Source organism: Carcharhinus amblyrhynchos, chromosome 4 (genome assembly GCF_965287045.1).
Source record: "Carcharhinus amblyrhynchos chromosome 4, sCarAmb.v2.hapA, whole genome shotgun sequence".
NCBI classification, from domain to species: domain Eukaryota; kingdom Metazoa; phylum Chordata; class Chondrichthyes; order Carcharhiniformes; family Carcharhinidae; genus Carcharhinus; species Carcharhinus amblyrhynchos.
Window position 1 is genome coordinate 138,186,429 of NC_137327.1, and position 21,777 is coordinate 138,208,205.

General features: G+C 43.8%; 1 protein-coding gene across 2 annotated transcripts in view; it reads right to left on the reverse strand.

Annotated features, from left to right (window-relative positions):
• The window catches only part of amot (angiomotin), a 117,114-nt gene that overhangs the window by 28,975 nt on the left and 66,362 nt on the right, over positions 1 to 21,777 (reverse strand). For both annotated transcript variants that reach the window (XM_080187954.1, XM_080187955.1), the window contains exons 3-5: positions 20,850 to 21,774; positions 12,096 to 12,399; positions 5,078 to 5,222 (exon numbers count right to left, since the gene is read on the reverse strand). In XM_080187954.1, coding sequence (XP_080044080.1) covers positions 5,078 to 5,222; positions 12,096 to 12,399; positions 20,850 to 21,774 — 1,374 coding nt within the window. The remainder of the gene's footprint in view (positions 1 to 5,077; positions 5,223 to 12,095; positions 12,400 to 20,849; positions 21,775 to 21,777) is intronic.

Consider the following 21,777-nt stretch of genomic DNA (forward strand, 5'->3'; position numbering starts at 1 on the left):
AAAGCAGGGAGTGGTAGGAAAGGGAAATTGTGACAGATGAGAAGAGAGGCTCCAGAAGGTTCAGTGTGGAACCACTGCAGTGCACAATTTACAAAATGAACTTTGGAATCAGAAATACAAGTTCTAAATTTGCAGATGACAGCAAATTTTGGGGAGGAGTGTCAATACCGAGAAGGACTGCAACAAGTTACAGGAGGACATTAGACACGATAGGCTGATTGGCCATGCTAAATTGCCCCTTAGTGTCAGCAGGATTTGTAGGGTAAATACATGGGGTCACGGGGATAGGGTTGGATTGTTGTTGGTGCAGGCTCAATGGCCCAAATGATCTTCTGCGCGGTAGGGGTTCTATGATTAATAAACTTCCAGAACAGACAAATAATTGGTAAATGAAGTTGAACACAGATAAACAAGAGTACATTTTGGTAAGAAGAAAAAGGAGATCATTTATTAATTGGAAGGTACAAATCCATGTGCGATAGAGGAACAAAGGGATCACACAGCACCAATATATCAGTTATTAAGTTCTGCCACTGGTTAGCAAGGCTTTAAAAAAGCAAACCAACACTTAGGTTTTTTTTTTACAGGGATAGAATTGAAGAGTTGGGAAATAATGCTAAACCTGTATTGAACCTTGGTTAAGCCATATTTAAAAGTATTATTTGCTGTTCTGGTTGTCTTTTATACCATGGTGATTGAGGCAATGGAGTGTGTGCAGAGATTTACAAAGATAGTATCAGAAAAGGAATGACTGTCTGGGTTTCTTTTTTGAGAACAGGAAGACTGAGAGGTAGCCTAATAAAGACCTTTAAAACAATGCAAAGTTTTGGTAGAGTGGTTATAGAAAGAATGGTCCTTCTAATGGGGAACAGCAAAACTGGAGGCCATCAATATAAGATAGTCACCAACAAAAGAGTACAAGGAGCAGCTGGAGAAAATAGTATTGATGCAGTTAAAGGGAAGCTGGACAAGCATTTGAGGGAGAAGGAAATAGATAGTTATGATCGGTAGATTTAGATGAGAAAAGTTAGACAGAGGCTCAGGTGAGCGTAAACAGCAGTTGGATTGAATAACTGCTTTGTGTGTCACATTTCCTATCACTTGATAGAAAAACAACTGATTATGTACAAGCTTGAATTGCAGTTGTGTGAACATGAATTCACCACTGGAGATGGCTCTGTGCAGTATAAACAGGCAGGTTGTGTTGCAATGGAAGCCACCTCCACAGGTGCAGAACCACTTCCAAAGTTGGTTTCCAGTATAAATACACTTTTAGAACCGCCCTTCGATTGCAGACAACTCAATGGCTGTCAATTCAGATGCCAGCCAGCCTGGTCCAATCCAATTACAACTGAAGTACAGCAAGCAAAAATTGAAAGGAAAGTTTCAAGTTGCATATTAATGGGCACCTGGAGGTGAGTTCCAAGCTGGAATCTAACAAAGGTTCTGATGGTATCAATGGTAATAAACACCAATGTGTAACTCATATGGGGCTGCAGCATAATCCAATGTATCAGAAGGATCAACTTGAAAATGTCAAGTTCCTGGTCCTTAAAAATCTTAAACCAAAATGGTGTTTCAGCCCTATAAATTGTCAAGTGGTTTCAATTTTTAAATAGTTGCTGTACATAGGCAAATGGGATGCTGGCCTTCATAGCGAGGGGGATTGAATATAAAAGTAGGGAGGTCTTGCTGCAACTGTACAGGGCACTGGTGAGGCCACAACTGGAGTACTGTGTGCAGTTTTGGTCGCCGCATTTGTGCAAGGATATTTTGACCTTGGAGGGAGTGCAGAGGAGATTCACTAGGCTGATACCGGAGATGAGGGGGTTGAACTATGAAGAGAGGCTGAATAGACTGGGCTTGTACTCGTTGGAATTTAGAAGGATGAGGGGGGAATCTTATAGAGACGTATAAGATAATGAAGGGGGTGGATAGGGTAGAGGTAGAGAGATTCTTCCCGCTCAGAAAGGACAGCAGGACTAGAGGGCACTGCCTCAAGATTGGTGGGGGGGGCAGTTTAGAACGGAGTTGAGGAAGAACTTCTTCACTCAAAGGGTGGTGAATCTCTGGAATTCTCTGCCACTTGAAGTGGTGGAGGCTGCCTTGCTAAATATATTTAAGACACGGGTAGATAGGTTTCTGATAGACAAGGGGAATTAAGGGTTATGGGGAGAAAGCGGGAAAGTGGAACTGATCCACTTCAGATCAGCCATGATCTTATCGAATGGCGGGGCAGGCTCAAAGGGCTAGCTGGCCTACTCCTGCTCTTATTTCTTATGTTTTCTTATGTTTTTCTTATGTTTACATATAAATGTACAATTAAGATCCTTTACAGTCCCTCCAAATGAGTATTCATTCGAGTGTCACATCACAGTGTAGCAAATAACACTTATGCAAGAATATTATGCTCTTTTGCAATATTACTAATGCAGGTTTACTGAAATTTATATTCACTTAGGGAGATTCATTACACGTTTTTGCTTGTCTAAGTTACTGAATACCAGTCCTATGAGCTCATCTGAAAATCTAGTTTTAGGTCCTGTGTACGCCCTCACACTTCCCTTCCCCACCTACTTTGTGGTATGTATGTTACGTTGTTTTCCAAAATATTTTATCTCAAATCTTTTGTATATATTATCTTTATGGTGCTTTGTAAATATTACTCAAAATTCTTTCCTGTCCATCCAGTGACGCATCACAGTGTGTGCAAGACATAAACAAAACAGTAACTTCAAAGTATAACACCAAGAAGGTCAAGGAAGTGTTCCTTTCCAAACAGCTAACATTCAATGAAGTCTTAATTCATGTAAAACATTAAAATAGTAGTGGAAGGAAGCAACAGAAACGGGAAGGGGGAGAGCCAGGGGGAAACGCTGGCATGAGAATCAGCATTTATAAGTGAGATTATTTTTAATCTCAGAATTGTTACAGTGCAAGAGGCCATTCAGCACATCATGTCTGCACCATCTCTCCAAATAAGCAATTTGGTTCATGAACAGTGCTTTCTCCCCATAGCTTTACACATTTTTCTTTTGCAAAAAACATTTCAGAAAAGTAAGGCTGTGAGATGGTTGCTGGAGAGATATCGGATGACATTTCTGACAATTCACTTCATACTGTCACGTCTCGGACTCCCTGACTTTTCAGCAAACTCCTCCACCCAAAGTGCCGGGGTGTGTCCCGCACCACTTTGATCTGGGCTTCTTTGGGGCCTCCTTTCACCGATAGGTGCTTGTCTTCTGAGTCCTACAATCTGGAATAAACCCCTGAACATTACGACCTTCCTCAGCAATGGTGGCACAGTGAGAGGGCATAGTGGTTCGCACTGTTGCCTCACAGCGCCAGGGACCCGGGTTCGATTCCGGCTTGGGTCACTGTTTGTGCGGAATCTACGTGTTCTCCCTGCGTGGGTTTCCTCTGGGGGCTCCGGTTTTCTCCCATAATCTGAAAGACATGCTGGCTAGGGTGCACTGGCCGTGCTAAATTACCCCTCGATGTACCCGAACAGGCGCCGGAGTGTAGTGACTAAGGGATTTTCATCGTAACTTCATTACAATGTTAATGTGAACCCACTTGTGACTACTAAATAAACAAACTTTAAAATAAACCTTCAAAATTCTTCCCCCAATCCAGCACTTTGATTAATCCATTGATAACGTGAATTCTACCAGCATCAATTTTCACATTTTGTGAGGCATTTCGAACTCTAAAGTAGTGAAACGTGAATAAATGCGATCTGTTATTGTTGAAAGCAAAAGAAGCTACATCAAGAGGAATGAAGCTCAGAAGAACATGGAGTGGTGAGGAGGGGGGGGAGGGCCGGGGGGAGGAGGGGGGGGGGGGGAGTGGGGGGGTGCCGGGGGGAGTGGTGAGGAGGGAGGGAGGGCCGGGGGGAGTGGTGAGGAGGGAGGGAGGGCCGGGGGGGAGGAGGGGGGGGGGGGAGTGGGGGGGTGCCGGGGGGAGTGGTGAGGAGGGAGGGAGGGCCGGGGGGAGGGAGGGCCGGGGGGAGTGGGGGGGGGGGGGAGTGGGGGGGTGCCGGGGGGAGTGGTGAGGAGGGAGGGAGGGCCGGGGGGAGGGAGGGCCGGGGGGTGTGGTGAGGAGGGGGGGGGAGGGCGCCGGGGGGAGTGGTGAGGAGGGAGGGAGGGCCGGGGGGAGTGGTGAGGAGGGAGGGAGGGCCGGGGGGAGTGGGGAGGAGGGAGGGAGGGCCGGGGGGAGGGAGGGAGGGAGGGAGGGGCTGGAGGGAGGGAGGGGCTGGAGGGAGGGAGAGAGGAGGAAGGGAGGGAGGAGGAAGGGAGGGAGAAGGACGACACAAGCAAGGACAGAAACAAAAAGAGCAAAGGCAGAAAGATAAGTGAGACCATTTGACCTATCTTCATTTTCAATCAATAAAGATTAAATAACATTGAATTCTGTTTTTTAAATAATTCCACAGTTTAGGTCTCCGCTCGCCACCCTGCAAGTCCATTACATTTGCTGAGCAGTTTGTGCAGACTAATTTCCTGACGTATATACTAAGCGTGTTGTTCACTAGTTCGATTCTGTGTCTTTTTGTTCTACTTCCACAGTTTGACAGGCAATGGCTCCTTTTCCCATTTCCACAATTATCTCTGATGTTCTCCCTTTGGCATCCTCCAATTTTTCATCCCTAGATTGCCTCGAGTGCATTATCCGATAGCACAGCATTAATTTGTACTTGTACACCGACAATCGGTACACCCAGCTCTACCTCACCAACATCTCTCTCCACACTTCCACTCTCTCCACAGTGTTATCATGGGACAGACCAAGGAACTTTCTCACGTGAAGATAAAGGCCAAAAGTATAAAAGGAAAACTGGGCCATTCCTACAAAATTCCAATGACTGATTCACACAACAACATTGGGTGCAATTGTATTTCTGTTACTTCCTGAGGAAGGAGCATTGGAGAGATTAAATAAAGTGGATTTTTTAATGTAATAATTGAATGTCAGGAATGAATATCATGTAATCTTTTAGATATATTTTCTGCTTGAGAAAAATCACTAACTACAAAACTAAAATCTATTTCTATTGAAGCATTAAGGCATGTTTTACCCCTTAGATCTCGATTGAAGTCATGAAGTCTGCGGATTTCACCTTCTAACTTGTTTCTCATGGCTTTTTCCAAGGTCTCCTTCTTGGAAGATGACTTCACCAAGTTCTCGTAAGCTTCCGAAACCCTCTCGATTTCCATCTCCAGCTGCAAATGAATAAAATTTATAGTCAGCTCCTTCACCAGTATCTAAAGCAGCAGATTCATAATCCACGGCAGGATACATTCTGGGGCTTGAACCAGATACGGTGCGGTAGCTGGTGCTGGGAAAAAAAAGAAACAGGAACCGGCAACTTTGCCCAGTTCAAGATAAGTACAATGACTACACTGCTAACTGGAGCTGATTTTGGAACTGTTCCCAATTCCCCAAAGTACTGTGTGTTGAGGATATCAAAGAGACGTGAACAAATTACGATATCTAGATCAGAGGTTTTGAAATGGAATCCCCAAGTTATATCCCAGGGGATTCTGATCAGATTTCTGCCAGCAAGTTATCAAATTTCTGGACTGTTCTGGATTCAGTGACTCACTAGCTCTTTATTTCTGTGAAAGCATTTTCCACAATAACAGCACTGTTTTCCTTTGGAAGGCTGACACCATCTTTCAGAAATTAAAACTAGAGGTTCTCAGGAATGTATCAATGTCTACAGAGTCAAGGCAGATGAGAAAGCTTGCAGATAAATGGACTTGCTTATTGAGGCACAGATATTAAGATAATCACAGTAAAATTTCTGAAGGCAGAAAGACTACTGAGGAACTAAGTCTCTTAAAATAACTTCTTGAGAGACGGGTGGCATTTACTGACCATGTTTAATTACAATGAGTGGGGAGGGTACAACTCTCAAAGTCATAAATGACCATCCACATGATTGACAAAACTAAACTATTCCTCTTCATCCTCTTGACCTGACGGAAGTCTCTGTCTAATGCAAGTCTACTTGTGACACTAACAAATAAACTTTAAAAAAAATCTTAACCACACCAACATCTGCCGCTGACTGTTTCACATCACACGGCTGAATGGTCCTGCAAGGTGCCTTGTCCCATTTTTAACTATTTAATCAGAGCTAGGAAATCACCTGCAATGGTTTCTCTTCTTGTTTCCTCTTCTTGTTTCTGCAGTTACCTCTGATATTGCCTGGGAATTACACTTGGACCCTTCCTAATTCTCACCAACATGCTGCCCCTTGGTCACATCATCTGAAACAATGCCAATTATCACAAAAACAGCTCTACCTCAACACTACTTCTCCCAACTCTTCCACTGTCGATAAATTGTCCAACATCCAGTACTACAGGAACAGAAATGTCTTCAAATTGAATACAGAGGATACAAGACCATTGCTTTATTCCCCATCACAAACTATGCTCCTCAACACTCTCCTTGGCAACTGCCTGAGGAGAAACCAGACTGTTCGCAGCCTTTGACTTATATATGACACCAAGCTGAGATATCAACCACAGATATCTCATTACTAAGACCATCTATTTCCACCTCCACAGCATTGCCTGACACTTTCCCTGCCTTAGCTCATCTGTTGTGTAACCCTCACCCGTGCCTTTGTTACCTCTAGACCTGATTATTCTAATACAGTGATTCTCCAGACTTTGGTCCGTAGGCCACTTACGTGGGGCAAAAGACTCTGCGACCATCTATGTGCCCTGCCACACCCTCTTTCACATGCCACCAGGAAAAAAACACATTGAAATTAATGGGAAGAACAACAGTCCTGTTCAGGAGGCACGAATGAGGTGATGTTTTGTTCCAAGCTGGAGAGCTTCAGTCTCATGTTTCACCTCCACTGGTGTTGAAATTCCAAACTTGCAGTTGTATGTTATTGGGAATGGCAGTAGGTGCTTCAGAGCTATGTCAGTGAGTCGAGGATACTCAAAGTATTTGGAGCCAAAAGTCCATCAAATGTTTCTTGCCCAATATTAGCTTCAGTAACTTGCATTTTGCAAGTCATGTCTAATGGCTCCGATGTTAACTGATGCTACAAGCTATATTTTGCATCTCTCCAGATCCAATCAGTCTCAATATTCGATTTATATTGTTCCGCTCAGACCAGCTCTCTCAGGGGAGCACAAATGAATCTGATGTGCCTCCCACCTACAGTCTACTGAAAGTTGTCTTTCAAAGAAATCTTTCAAAAAATGAAACAAACAGGAACAACTGACCCACTGAGTAGGGAACACAAACAGAAGGCACAGCTGCCTCACTACTTGGAATTACACACAGGAGTTAAACGTGTTAACTGGTCACAATAGTTGGCAGCTGTTACTGAAGTCCCAGGCCTCCAGTATGGTGTGTACTAATACAGCAATCAACAGTGTGGTAATGTTGAGATGTACTGTTTACCATGGGCTGTGGGGAGGCCTGAGAATTGTTGCCCAGACAGTGAACATCAACAATACTTGTCAGTTGCTCAACAGCCAACTAGTGGGAGGGAGGGAAAGCAGGGAGAAGGGAGAAGGTTTCTCTGTGGTCAATGTGACTCCAAGGCGATTGGATAGTGATCACAATTCGGTTACATTTACTTTAGCGATGGAAAAGGACAGGTACATACTGCAGGCCAAGAGTTATAGCTGGGGAAAAGGAAATTATGATGCGATTAGGCGAGGTTTAGGATGCGTAGGATATGGAAGGAAACTGCAGGGAATGGGCACAACTGAAATGTGGAGCTTGTTCAAGGAACAGCTACTGCGTGTCCTTGATAAGTATGTACCTGTCAGGCAGGGAGGAAGTGGTCGAGCGAGGGAACTGTGGTGTACTAAAGAAGTTGAATCTCTTGAAGAGGAAGAAGGAGATTTATATAAAGATAGAACATAGAAACATAGAACAGTACAGCACAGTCCAGCCCTTCAGCTCTCAACAGTGTGCCAAGCTAGGTCCAAACCCAAGATCAAGCTATCCCACTTGAAAGTTCCTAAAGTGTCCGACTCCACAATCACAGCAAGCAGTGTATTCCACACCCCAACCAGTCTACCTCGGACATCCCTCCTATATCTCCCACCATGAACCTTATAGTTATGCTCCCTAAAAACAGCTACAACCACCCGAGGAAATAGTCTCTGCATGTCCACTCTATCTATTCCCCTCATCATCTTATAAACCTCTATTAAGTCGCCTCTCATCCTCTTCCGCTCTAAAGAGAAAAGCCCCAGCTCCCTCAACCTTTCCTCATAAGACCTACCCTCCAAACCAGGCAGCATCCTGGTAAATCTCCTCTGCACTCTCTCCAATGCTTCCACATCCTTCTTAAAGTGAGGTGACCAGAACTGAACACAATATTCCAAATGTGATCTCACCAAGGTCCTGTACAGTTGCAGCATAACCCCATGGCTCTTAAACTCAAACCCCCTGTTAATAAATGCTAACATACTATAAGCCTTTTTCACGGCTCTATCCACTTGAGTGGCAGCTTTGAGAGATACCCACAGTCTGCGGGTATGAACACCAAGGTCTCTCTGTTCCTCCACATTCCTCAGAATGTGAAACCGTGCTGACTATCCCGGATTAAACTGCATCTTCCCAAATGGTCATAAATCCTATCTCTCAGAACCCTTTCCATTAACTTACTGATCACCGAAGTAAGACTAACTGGCCCATAATTACGAGATGAGACGTGAAGGCTCAGTTAGGGCACTTGAGAGTTACAAGTTAGCCAGGAAGGACCTAAAGAAAGAGCTAAGAAGAGCCAGGAGGGGAACATGAGAAGTCTTTGGCAGGTAGGATCAAGGAAAAACCTAAAGTTTTCTATAGGTATGTCAGGAATAAAAGAATGACTAAGATAAGATTAGGGCCAGTCAAGGACAGTAGTGGGAAGTTGTGCGTGGAGTCCGAAGAGATAGGGGAGGCACTAAATGAATATTTTTCGTCAGTATCCACACAGGAAAAAGACAATGTTGTCGAGGAGAATACTGAGATTCAGGCTATTAGACTAGACGGGATTGAGGTTCAGAAGGAGGAGGTGTTAGCAATTCTGGAAAATGTGAAAATAGATAAGTCCCCTGGGCCAGATGGGATGTATCCTAGGATTCCCTGGGAAGCTAGGGAGGAGATTGCAGAGCCTTTGGCTTTGATCTTTATGTCGTCAATGTCTACAGGAATAGTGCCAGAAGACAGGAGGACAGCAAATGTTGTGCCCTTGTTCAAGAAGGGGAGTAGAGACAACCCTGGTAATTATAGACCAGTGAGCCTTACTTCTATTGTGGGCAAAGTTTTGGAAAGGATTATAAGAGATAGGATTTATAATCATCTAGAAAGGAATAATTTGATTAGGGATAGTCAACACGGTTTTGTGAGGGTAGGTCCTGCCTCACAAACCTTATTGAGTTCTTTGTGAAAGTGACCAAAGAGGTGGATGAGGATAAAGCAGTTGATGTAGTGTATATGGATTTCAGTAAAGTGTTTGATAAGGTTCCCCACAGTAAGCTATTACAGAAGATACGGAGGCATGGGATTAAGGGTGATTTAGTGGTTTGGATCAGGAATTGGCTAGCTGTAAGAAGACAGAGGGTGATGGTTGATGGGAAATGTTCATCCTGGAGTTCAGTTACTAGTGGTGAACCGCAAGGATCTGTTCTGGGGCCACTGCTGTTTGTCATTTTTATAAATGGCCTGGATGAGGGTGTAGAAGGATGGTTTAGTAAATTTGCGGATGACACTAAAGTCGGTAGAGTTGTGGACAGTGTGGAAGGATGTTGCAGGTTACAGAGGGACATAGATAAGCTGCAGAGCTGGGCTGAGAGGTGGCAAATGGAGTTTAATGTAGAAAAATGTGAGGTGATTCACTTTGGAAGCAGTATCAGGAATACAGAGTACTGGGCTAATGGTAAGATACTTGGTAGTGTGGATGAGCAGAGAGATCTCGGTGTCCATGTGCATAGATCCCTGAAAGTTGGCACCCAGGTTGAAAAGGTTGTTAAGAAGGCGTACGGTGTGTTAGCTTTTATTGGTAGAGGGATTGAGTTTCGGAGCCATGAGATCGTGTTGCAGTTGTACAAAACTCTGGTGCGGCCGCACTTGGAGTACTGCATACAGTTCTGGTCGCTGCATTGTAGGAAGGATGTGGAAGCATTGGAAAGGGTGCGGAGGAGATTTACCAGGATGTTGCCTGGTATGGTGGGAAGGTCTTATGAGGAAAGGCTGAGGGGACTTGAGGCTGTTTTCATTAGAGAAAAGAAGGTTAAGAGGTGACTTATTAGAGGCATATAAGATGATCAGAGGATAAGATAGGGTGGATAGTGAGAGCCTTTTTCCTCGGATGGTGATGGCCAGCACGAGGGGACATAGCTTTAAATTGAGGGGTGATAGATATAGGACAGATGTCAAAGGTAGGTTCCTTACTCAGAAAGTAGTAAGGGCGTGGAATGCCCTGCCTGCAACAGTAGTGGACTCGCCAACATTAAGGGCATTTAAATGGTCACTGAATAAACATATGGATGATATTGGAATAGTGTAGGTTAGATGGGTTCAGATTGGTTCCACTGGTTGGCGCAATATCAACGGCAGAAGGGCCTGTACTGCATTGTAATGTTCTGTGTTCTAGACTCTAGATTACCAATGGAAATTCACGTGATAGGTCCAATAACATTTCTTTGGAGGGTGCTGATACTGTTACTGGACTAACAGCACTGATACTGCCAGGCTAATCTTCGAGGGGGTGGGGGGGGTGCATCGTGATGTCACCAGACTGGTAATCCTGAGACCTCCAGGTTAAATTGACAATGGGGGTACAGGGTGGTTACAAACATTCAAACCCCACCATGGCAGCAATAAAAAAGACATCTAGCTTGTCTATGATGACCATGAAACTATCAATCGTTGTAAAAACCCATCTGGTTCAATAATACCCTTTAGGGAAGGAAATCTCCTGTCCTTACCCCGTCTGGCCCACATGTGACTCCCATATGGTTGACTTGTCACTGAGCTCTGAAATAGCCTCGCAAAGCACTCAGTTCAGGGGCAATGAGAGATGGGCAACAAACACTGGCCTTGCCAGTGACACCCACATCCTATGAAAGAAAACATTTTTCAAAAACACCCGCAGGATGAGCTGTCCAGCCTCATGAGCAGAAACTGGGGGAGCAGACTGCTCATTTGAGACTGGGATTTTTTTCCACTTGGCTCCAAAACTAAAGCTGCAAATTAACTGTCGAACAAAGATAATCCTGCCTGTTAAAGCAGTTAGAAGCTCTGTACTGATAAGTAGTGCGGCTTTACCTGATCAAACCCAGTAAGATACACAAACGTACTTGTCACTGCCTGTCCTTTGTCACCATCAATCTGTACCCAAACACACTGGACTTGCACAGGTGTTGTGTGCCATCATGTGGAAACAGGTACCAAACATTGAGAAAATTCAATGTGAGTGTCTCGGTAACTTGGTTTGGAAACGCATTTGGGATTTCCCCAAACAGCACGCACAAAAAAATGGTCGATGTATCTTGAAGAATTTGATTTTGGTGCAATGAGATCAGTCAGCTTACAAACTTGACCAATCAAAAAGGAACAGGATACTTACAAACACTATATCAATCTCTAAAGGTACAAAACATATTATATTTACATTAGCAAAATGCTGTATAATCTGACATGTACGTCAGATTAGGATTTGAACATTTTCCTACATTTTACATCCAATGCAACTCCCCAGCATTTCAATCTCCCAGGTCAAAGTTGCAGGTTTTCCTCCACTTTACATTAACAATGCGATTCAACCCCACCCTCAGATCAGCACCCTTACCACATTTCCATTTCCAGCCAATCCTCTTCAATAAATCTCTTCAGTTCACTGCCAATTTAAAGGCAGTTTCAGGATATGGGTCTGTGCCCACAAAGATTAGCACTGCCCCTCAGGTGACCCTGATAAATGATGGCCTGAAGGACAACAAAGATGAAAGCACAGATCTTAACCTCTCCCTTCACCCCTTGGAAAGGGCTTACGAAAGCATAAGAAAATTTACAGTCATTGATGCTACCTGCATCGTAAACACTACTAACAGAACATTTATTACCTTCTGCAATTTAGCCACTTTGTCATAGTATCCCTCTAACTCCTGTCTAAGAGCACGGTTTTCCTCTGACAAGATTTCCACCATCTGCTGAGCTCGCAGGACAATGGCCAATGGATCCCCTTGGAACTGCTGTTGGAGCTGGCCTGCCAAGGGGGACTGTTGGGCCTGAGCAGTCACCTGATTTGGTGAGGGCAGTGGCTGCATCACAGACGCAGATCCCATCGAAGTCTGAGACGATGATGGACTGTGCTGGTAGCTTCGCTGCTGTAACTGCAGCGGATGGAGTGGCCCCTCTTGAGTTTGCCTGTTAATACAAAAGAGATGACTAATTGTAGATAACAACAATAACAATAAAAATTGGAGCAGATGTAGGCCTTCGCAGCTGCTCTGCCATTTAACAGGATTACGATTGGCCCTTCATCCATTTCCCATCTTTTCACATTCGCTTTGAATAAACAACAACTGAAAAATCCCAACCAATGGGCACTATCACAGACACCAGGTAATGAATCATTTGGAGTTGGGAACAGTTTTGTCAGACGTCGTTTTACCTCTCTCATCATATCAGGTTGCTGGTCAAATAGAGAATGGTTGCTTTCCAGCCAATGTAAGGCATCAACCTAACAGATTGATGCCAATTCAAAAGCAGGATTTTAAACAGCCACCACCTCAGTCTGCAGTGCATTGCCAGGAGAGTCAGTCTTTTAGCCAGCCACAGAAGTATCATTTCCCCTTGCTAATCGAACATGCCTCCCGCATGACCTGCCTTTAATGAGTAACCGGAATGGAAAAAAAGAATGGCCAGTGTGGAATTTCCCAAATGTTTGCAGACTAGTAAAACGAGTATATTATATTTGACTTGTCTTGTTGTGGGTTTCTTTTTAAAAATGGGTGCATTATGGGCAAATATCCAAACACAATTGTGTGTTTCTTCACGTTGATTGGTTAAGCGATGACCGCAACCCTCCAGCTACCGTCGACCAGCATTTTTTCCCATCAACGTAATTTTAAAAAAACATCTTCAGGGCTCATAGTAAGCTGAGTCAGAGCTGAAAATATTACACCTGCTGACTTGTGTGAAGCAAACAAGTACTGGCAAATTTAAAAAAAACAAACTTACCAGGTTTCAAACACTCTGCCTCTCTCCCTATCCAACTCTTTAGGTATACTGTCGAACATCTACATCTGTAATGCAGCCCGGGGCCACGTGTGGCCCATCTATTTCGCCCCCCCGCCCCCCTCAATCTTAGTCATCCCCAAAAACAACTTTAATGCAATTGTCACACAGCGACTGGAAGATCACAGACATATACTCCAGAAGGTTAAGCAGAGAACATGGATTGAGTGAACTATGATGGCACGCAGCAGAAACAAAGGCAAAAGTTAAAGCAATAGACTTTGTTTGAAATTTTGGAAGATGGGAGAGAAATAGGAATAGGGTTGCACCATTCTATCAGATCATGGCAAATATGACAACTCCATTTACCCACTTTTCCTCCCCAAGCCTTAACACTCTTGCCCAAGAAGTATCCACCGATTTTGGTCTTGAAAACCTCAGTTGACACATTAAGGTACACAACTTCAGTGCATTACTCAAAACACAACAAGACCATACACTTCCATTTTTACAACATCCACTGCGAAGAATGCCTGCATCAATATTGTACCTTTACGAAAATGGATTCTTAAACAAAAGAATGATACATAAGCTTGACTTTATGGAAAAGTTTGACTTTAAGGAAAGTAAAACTCGGAGGACAGTGAAAATACAGAGGGAGCGGGGAGAGAATTCCATAGGCAAGGACAAAGCTAGCAAAAGACACAGCTCCCAATAATGGGGTGAAAGAAGTGGGGGTACATGAGGCCGGTCTCAGAGCAACATCATTCTCAACAGATGAGGCTGGTAAAAGTTATAGAGAAAGGGAGCAGCAGGGCCATGAGTTGATTTAAATATAAGGAAGAAGGTTTTAAATTCTGAGACACTGCAAGTGCTGATGTAGCTCAGTGAAGAAAGGGGCAAAAGGATAAGCACAATGTAACAGGATATGGATAACAGTGGATGGGCAGAACTCTTGAGGTTAAATGATAGCAGGCCAGCAAGAAGAGCAGTGAAATTGTTCCATCTGGAGGGGGGTGGATGCAAATGGCAACTGGACGGAAGTTTCAGCTACATGTAAACTGAGACCGGACACAGATATCCAATATTCGAGGTGGAAACACGTGATCATTGTGATGGTAATTGATATGATGTCAGAAGTTCAGCATTGGGCCAAATAGGATGTTGAGTTTAAAATAATCTGGTTCAAACAAACGCTGGCCAGGAAGGTGTGGGTGCTGATGCTGAAGGTATAGATGTTGTGGCAGAGCCTAAGATGCTGATTTCAGGATTCTCAGAGTTCATCTGAATCCAGCTGTCAGACAAGACGTTTGAGAACACAGGCACAGGAAATAATCTGAGGTAAGAGATGGAGATGTAGAGCTGGGCATCACCAATACAATAGATATGGAACCTGACCTCATGCCCTCTATGTCTCCCAATGGACAATACGAGGAGGAGGAGGGAAGGGTTGATGCTTGGGGGGGACTGCAGATAGAACAGTACAAGGTGGGAAAAGAATCCAGCGCTAGTCTTGTTTTGGCTATGATTGGATAGGTGAAGAGTGGTTCCAAGAAATGGTAATCCACTGAGGCAGATAATTGAGGACAGACATTGGAGGAAGACAGTGTGGTTGACTGTGTCAAAGGCTGCAAGGAGATCAAGAAGAATGGAGATGGGGTAGTGCACCCTAATGTGTACTTACAGAAATATAGAAAATAGAAGCAGCAGGAGGCCATTCGGCCCTTTGCGCCTCCTCCGCCATTCATTGTGATCATGGCTGATCATCCAACTCAACAGCCTGATCCCACCTTCCTCCAATGTCTTTTGTCCCCTTTGCCCCAGGTGCTGTATAGAACCATAGAACATTACAGCACAGAAACAGGCCTTCTGGCCCTTCTTGGCTGTGCCGAACCATTTTTCTGCCTAGTCCCACTGACCTGCACCTGGACCTTAAATCTCCAGACTCCTCTCATCCATGTACCTGTCCAAGCTTTTCTTAAGTGTTAAAAATGACCCCGCATTTACCACTTTATCCGGCAGCTCATTCCACACTCTCACCACTCTCTGTGTGAAGAAGCCCCCCCCCCCCACCTAATATTCCTTTAAACTTTTCCCCCTTCACCCTTAAAGTGCAATACCTCATGCTTATCTGCATTAAACTCCATCTGCCATTTTTCAGCCCATTTTTCTAGCTGGTCCAAATCCCTCTGCAAGCTTTGAAAACCTTCCTCACTGTCCACCAGACCTCCAATCTTTGTATCATCAGCAAATTTGCTGATCCAATTTACCACATTATCATCCAGATCATTGATACAGATGACAAACAACAATGGACCCAGCACTGATCCCTGTGGCAATCCACTAGTCACAGGCCTCCACTCAGAGAAGCAATCCTCCACTACCACTCTCTGGCTTCTTCCATTGAGCCAATGTCTAATCCAATTTACTACCTCTCCATGTATACCTAGCGACTGAACCTTTCTAACTAACCTCCCATGCGGGATCTTGTCAAAGGCCTTACTGAAACCCAGATAGAAAACATCCACTGCCTTCCCTTCATCCAATATCTAACTGCTTCTTGAAAACATTCAATGTTTTGGCCTCAACTACTTTCTGTTGTAGCAAATTCCACAGACTGACTACTCTCTGGGTCAGGAAATGTTTCCTCATCTCTATCCTAAACAGTCTCTGTATTCTCAGGCTGTGACTCCTGGTTCTGGATAACCCCACCATCAGGAACATCCTTGTTGTATCTACCCTGTCTCATCCTGTTAGAAATGAATGGGTTTCTATTCTTCTGAGCTCCAGAAAATACAATCCAAACCGACTCAATTCTTTCTCATACATCAATCCTGCCATCCCAGGAATCAGTCCAGTAAACCACCTCTGCATTCCCTTGAGAACAAAAAACATCCTTCCTCAGATAAGGAGATCAAAACTGCACACAATAGTCCAGATGTGGCCTCACCAAGGCCCTGTATAATTGCAGCAAGACATCCTTGCTCCTGTACTCAAATCCTCTCACTATGTAGGTCAATATAACATTGTCCTTTTTTACTACCTGCTGCACATGCATGCCTCCTTCAGTGAGTGGTGTACAAGAACACTCAGGTCTCATTGCATATTTCCCTCTCCTGATTTACAGCCGTTCAGATAATAATCTGCTTTCCCATTTTTGCATTGAAACTGGATAACCTCACATTTATCCACATTATACTGCATCTGCCATTCATTTGCCCACTCACTCAGCCTGTCCAAATCACACTGAAGCATCTCTGCATCCTCCTCACAGCTCACCCTCCCAGCCAGCTTTGTATCATCTGCAAATTTAGAGATGTTATATTTAGTGTGTATGTATAGTGAGTAGCTGGGGTCTCAGCACTGATCCCTGTGGTACCCCACTAGTCACGGCCTGGCATCTGCAAATGGACCCATTTATTCCTATTCTTTGTTTTCTGTTTGCCAATCAGTTTTCTATCCATCTCAGTACACTACTGCCAATCTCATGTGCTTTAATTTTACACGCTAATCTCTGACGTGGGACTTTGGCCAGCCTTCTGAAAGTCCAAATAGACCACATAAACCTGACTTTGGTTAGGTAGTTATTGATGTTGGTTAGTTATGTCAGTGCTGCTTCCCCTGCTGACAGGTTAGTTGGGTAACCTTTACTCCAGTATCTCTAGTAAAGACATTGTACTATAGAATTCGATTCCTTCTTACCCACATCCAAAGCTACCACTTGACTGATTTCACATACCCCTCAATTCTCTTCCCCTCCCTCCACTTTAGTACTCATGCCCATCTTGGGCTTTGGAGACAGTTGACCTGAAAGATGTGATAAAACAACAAAATAGCAGGAGCACTAATCGGGTGTAGCAGCAGAGTGAGAGCTGCAGTAGGACACAAAACACACCCATACAATTCATGGACAGAAATTTCCCACAGTACAACTTCACTGATACTTCATCTAAAATAGCCCATCCCTGGGACCTTTTTAAAAAGAAACAATTGCTTGTTGGATTTTGAAGTTGGTTTATCCCAGCATAGAACTAAAGAGGAAGTTAAAGGGTACTTTAAACACAAAAAAAGTTATTGTGTCCCGAGTTCCTGATCCAGCTATGTCATCGGGGAAAGGCACAAAGTGGAGACAGGTGTTTCCCTACAGGAAGGAAAGGAGGAGAGAAACAAGAACTCAAACTGGGTGTCAAGAACACTGGTGCACTTCTGCAAACATAAAGTAGGAGTATGGTAGATGGCTTGGGAGGGGGTTGTCCACTGATCCCATTCAAAGATTAGAATCATAGAAACCCTACAGTGCAGAAGAGACCATTCAGCCCATTATGTCTGCACTGACTCTCTGACAAGAGTATCTTACTCAAGCCTCTCCCCCACCCTATCCCTGTTACTCCACACATTTCCATAGCTAATCCAGCACATCTTTGGACACTAAGGAGCAATTTAACCATGGACATATATTCACCTAACTAGCAGAACTTTGGGACTGTGGGAGGAAACCGGAGCACGCGGAGGAAACCCACGCAGACATGGGGAGAACATGCAAACTCCACACAGACAGTCACCCAAGGCCGGAATTGAACCTGGTGCCCTGGAGCTGCGAGGCAGCCGTGTTAACCACTGTGCAACACTAGAAGAAAGTCCTTAGAAGAAAGCAAGAACAAAATGCTGTCAGTCAGTTTATAATGGATTCATGTAGTAATGACGAATGAATAATACATCCTCATTCTTTTTAATGTACCAAAGCCATTACACCATTGAGGCCTGTTGCAAACCAACTGTCCAAGAGTTCTTAAATATTTTCCCTACACATAGGGTGTTAATATTTAAAATATCAGCTCTTGATTGTGCGACAGGTATAAGCTTCAATCAACAGGCTTCAGGTTGTCTGAATGGGTCTGGGGGTTGGTACGATAAACTTGATTAGTCAGATAAAAAAATTCTCCAGATTTGGACTTCATGAGCCTTTTTTTTCCATAAAGTATTGCTTCCACTTTCAATTGTCATCAGTCAATTCATCAAACCCCTGCATAAAACATATCTAGAGCAACAACAAAGCCTTAACCTTTTCAGTTTGACTAATTTCTTTATGATAGACTGAATCATGGATACATCACTAACCAGCCACGTACCCTCCAAGACCCTGCCCACCCTGACTTGGAACCAGATTTCATTTCCTTCACTGTCGCTAAGTCAAGACTGTAGAATTCCCTTCCCAGGAGCACCGTGTATCTACAGCGCATGGATTGCATCAGTTCTAAGAAGGTTGTTCACCATCACTTCACAAAGATAATAAGCAATAAATATTGGCGTTGTCAGAGGCTCTCAAATAAAAGAGAGCTAAAGGAACTCATGAGAAGCAGTTGGCGCCAATTCTCTCAAGTTTGCATCAGGAAAACACAGAAATTATGCTATGAAAATTTACTTATATATGCAGCTAACGCATGGCTGCGATTATTGGATAATATTTTTTGGAAGTGAATACTATAAGACCTGGATATGATTATGAGCACAGATCCACTCCAGGTCTCTCAAAGTAAGGTTATGACTTTGCATTAGAACGTGTTATCAGATGACCCAAATCAAAGTGGGCCATCAATGCTCTACCTTGTGCACTGATCCCACAGGAGTTTGCTGCTCTGCTCCCACTCAAGATTGCTGCAGTCATAAAATCTTCAAAATAATTAGTATGTAATAGATGAAAATGCCACAAATTATATTTTTGCATCCCTGCCAAAACTTTCATCAGCTACTTTCCAAGTATTAAAATACAGATAGGGAACTAAAAGGTGAGATGGAGCTTTGGTAAATATTTCTGCTAATTGATACGAAGGATCTGAATTCAAGATTTCTCCGTAAAACAGAAAGTTTAACTGCAATGCCCACACGTCCAACTAGCCTATAGGGAGTAGTTGTGTGGGTTTATTCTTGGATAACATCAGCTGAACAAAAAAATTGAAGAGTTGTTGGAATCTGTTGAATGTGAATCAAATCTTCCAAAGGAAAAAAAGCTTTTCAGTTTTTTTCAGTTAACACAATTTTGCATCAGTTTTGGTGTCTCAGATTATGACACAAGTTTGTTTCTACTACAAGCAAGTCAGGGACAGAACATGTCTCATAAACAGAGAAAAAACATGGGAAAAAGTAAGAGAAAAAAGCCAAGAAACAAACCAGGGCCAAAAAAGTTACTTCCTGTGTCTTCCTATCAAGATTACTTTCTCTTTCCCTGACATTGCCAATGCTGAAACAACAGAAGAATGTATCCAAGAGACAAAATGCACACACATAGCCTTCTGATCTGTGTTAACTTCTCCATCCACAAAGATCTCAAGTGCTCCCATTGCCAGCCTCTCATCTTACAACCTCCAGAAAGTTGAGCTCAGCTAAATCTCTACTGCCAGTATCCTAATCTGCCCCAAGTTCCTATAACCCATTAAACGTGCTGAGAAAACGGCTTCTGGTACAGCTACCCTTCCAATTTAAAAATCTCATCCTAAAATGCAAATCCTCCCATCGCTTTGTACCTTCCTCAATTTCCATAAACCTTCATGAGCTCTGCTTTTCTCTGTCTCTAGTTTACATATCTATTTTGTTGGATTGGCATATGGCCTACTCCCATGGACCTTCCAGTAGACTCTCACATGTCTGGAAGAAATTACAGCTCATCTAGATCCAGATGTCAGACCAGAAGTTTGACAATAAATATCTGTAAATTTGCACAAGTCAGGATGATTACAGGCTTGACTCATGCTCTGTCTGAGTCAGTTATTTCAATCAGGGCAGCATTCAGAATGACTTCAACCCTTTAGGCCAGGAGGGGAAAGGGAAAAAGAAATCATCTGATTGTGAACCAACAAAGCACAATGGAATGTACGCACGTGTGAGCCATCAGACAAAAACTGGATTGAGTTGGGCTGGACTATATTGGCCCTATTCAGTTAAACAGCCTACTGAAAAAATTACCACCACACCAAGGTACTTTAAAAGCACCTGAATATTCAACATTTTCTTGTGTTTGAATGGAGTAAAACATTCATAGAGCCTTGGTTAGACCATTCACAGAACAGAATCACAGAATCCTGTAGACACAGGAAAAATGTACAACCTCCACATAGACACTGACTCAAGCCAGGAAACTAATCCAGGTCCCTGGAGCTGTGAAGCAGCAGTGCGAACCGCTGTGTCACCATGCCGCCCACATCCTTGGTGTAATGTGCACAGCTTTGGTCTCTACTCTATAAGGAGGATACAGAGGCACTGCTGAAGTTGCAGAAAGTACCTACCCAAATGAAACCAGAACTTGCAGGTTATAACCATCTGGAAACTTTACCCAGGGTGGGGTGATTAGAACGTGCAACCTGCTACCAGGAGTGGTGGTTATGGTGAACAGCAGAGATGCATTCGAAGGGATGCTCGAAAGGCAGATGAGGGTGAAAGCAATAGAAAGTTATGTTGGTAAGGTTAGATAAGGGTGGAAGGAACTGTCTTGTGAAGCATAAACAGTAGCTTAGAGCAAAACAGCCTGTTTCCTTGCTATACATTCTAACTAGAACTATAAACTGAGACTTTGCTCTTCCCACACTCATAAAGATAAGCTTTATTGGAGGCAAAGCTTTTAGAATGGGCCTTCATTTATTTACCTGGGAGCCCCGTACTCAGGTGGTGGCTGGTACCTCAGAACAGGAGCATCTGGCTTGACATGTTGAGAGTTTGGGCCAGGTTTTAACATCTCAGGCATCATTCCCATTCTAAAGTCACTGTAGAAACTTCCATAATCCTGAGCCTTGGAAGTAACAGGCAACGCTGACATATTTTTGTACGGATAGTCTGGTGGAGGCCCCCGGGGGTCAATGCCTTTCATGGGTGTCTGAGACAAAACATGTCCAGCATGTGTGTAGAATTCATTTGCCTGTTGTGATGAAATTACACTGCTCGCGACTGACGATTGTGCTTTAACACCACTCGTCGCCAAGGAGAGTTGCATAAGGCGTTCACTCAGAGAGCGGACGTGACCTTGTTTCAAGTCTTTAAGTCCATCATCTTGGTGAACCTTTCCAGCACCCACCCTCTGGACCGTTGAACGGCCTTCAGTTCTCATTTTCTGGTTATTTATTCCAGTAACAAAGAAAGCAGTTCCTGCTGCCGTATGCTGCTGTCCTCTGAAAAACTGTGATTGGACCTTTGCTTCTTCATAAGTTGGCAGTTCCTCGCTATTCTGTGCTGCTCGGGTCTGCAGCTGCTTCTCCATGACACTATTGTCAACCTGCAGCTCCTGGCCCTGGGGTTCCTGTCTTGCAGAATGTGGGACCATTTGACGCTCATCTTGTGTCAGGCCATCGCTCGGAGATACTACAGACCCACTAGTGTTGTAAGCAATGACGTTTACTGTTGCCTGCTGGTGCAAGGCAAGGAGGTTTCGATTCTCAGTTGGGTTTCCATATCGAAGCTGCTCTTGCAACAAACGCTGTAGAACTGTCCCACTTGCTCCTTCTTCTGAATTTCTCATCTCAAGCCCCTGTGTTCTGTGAATGTCTTGCAGATGATGGACATCAAAGTGAGCCTTGCCTT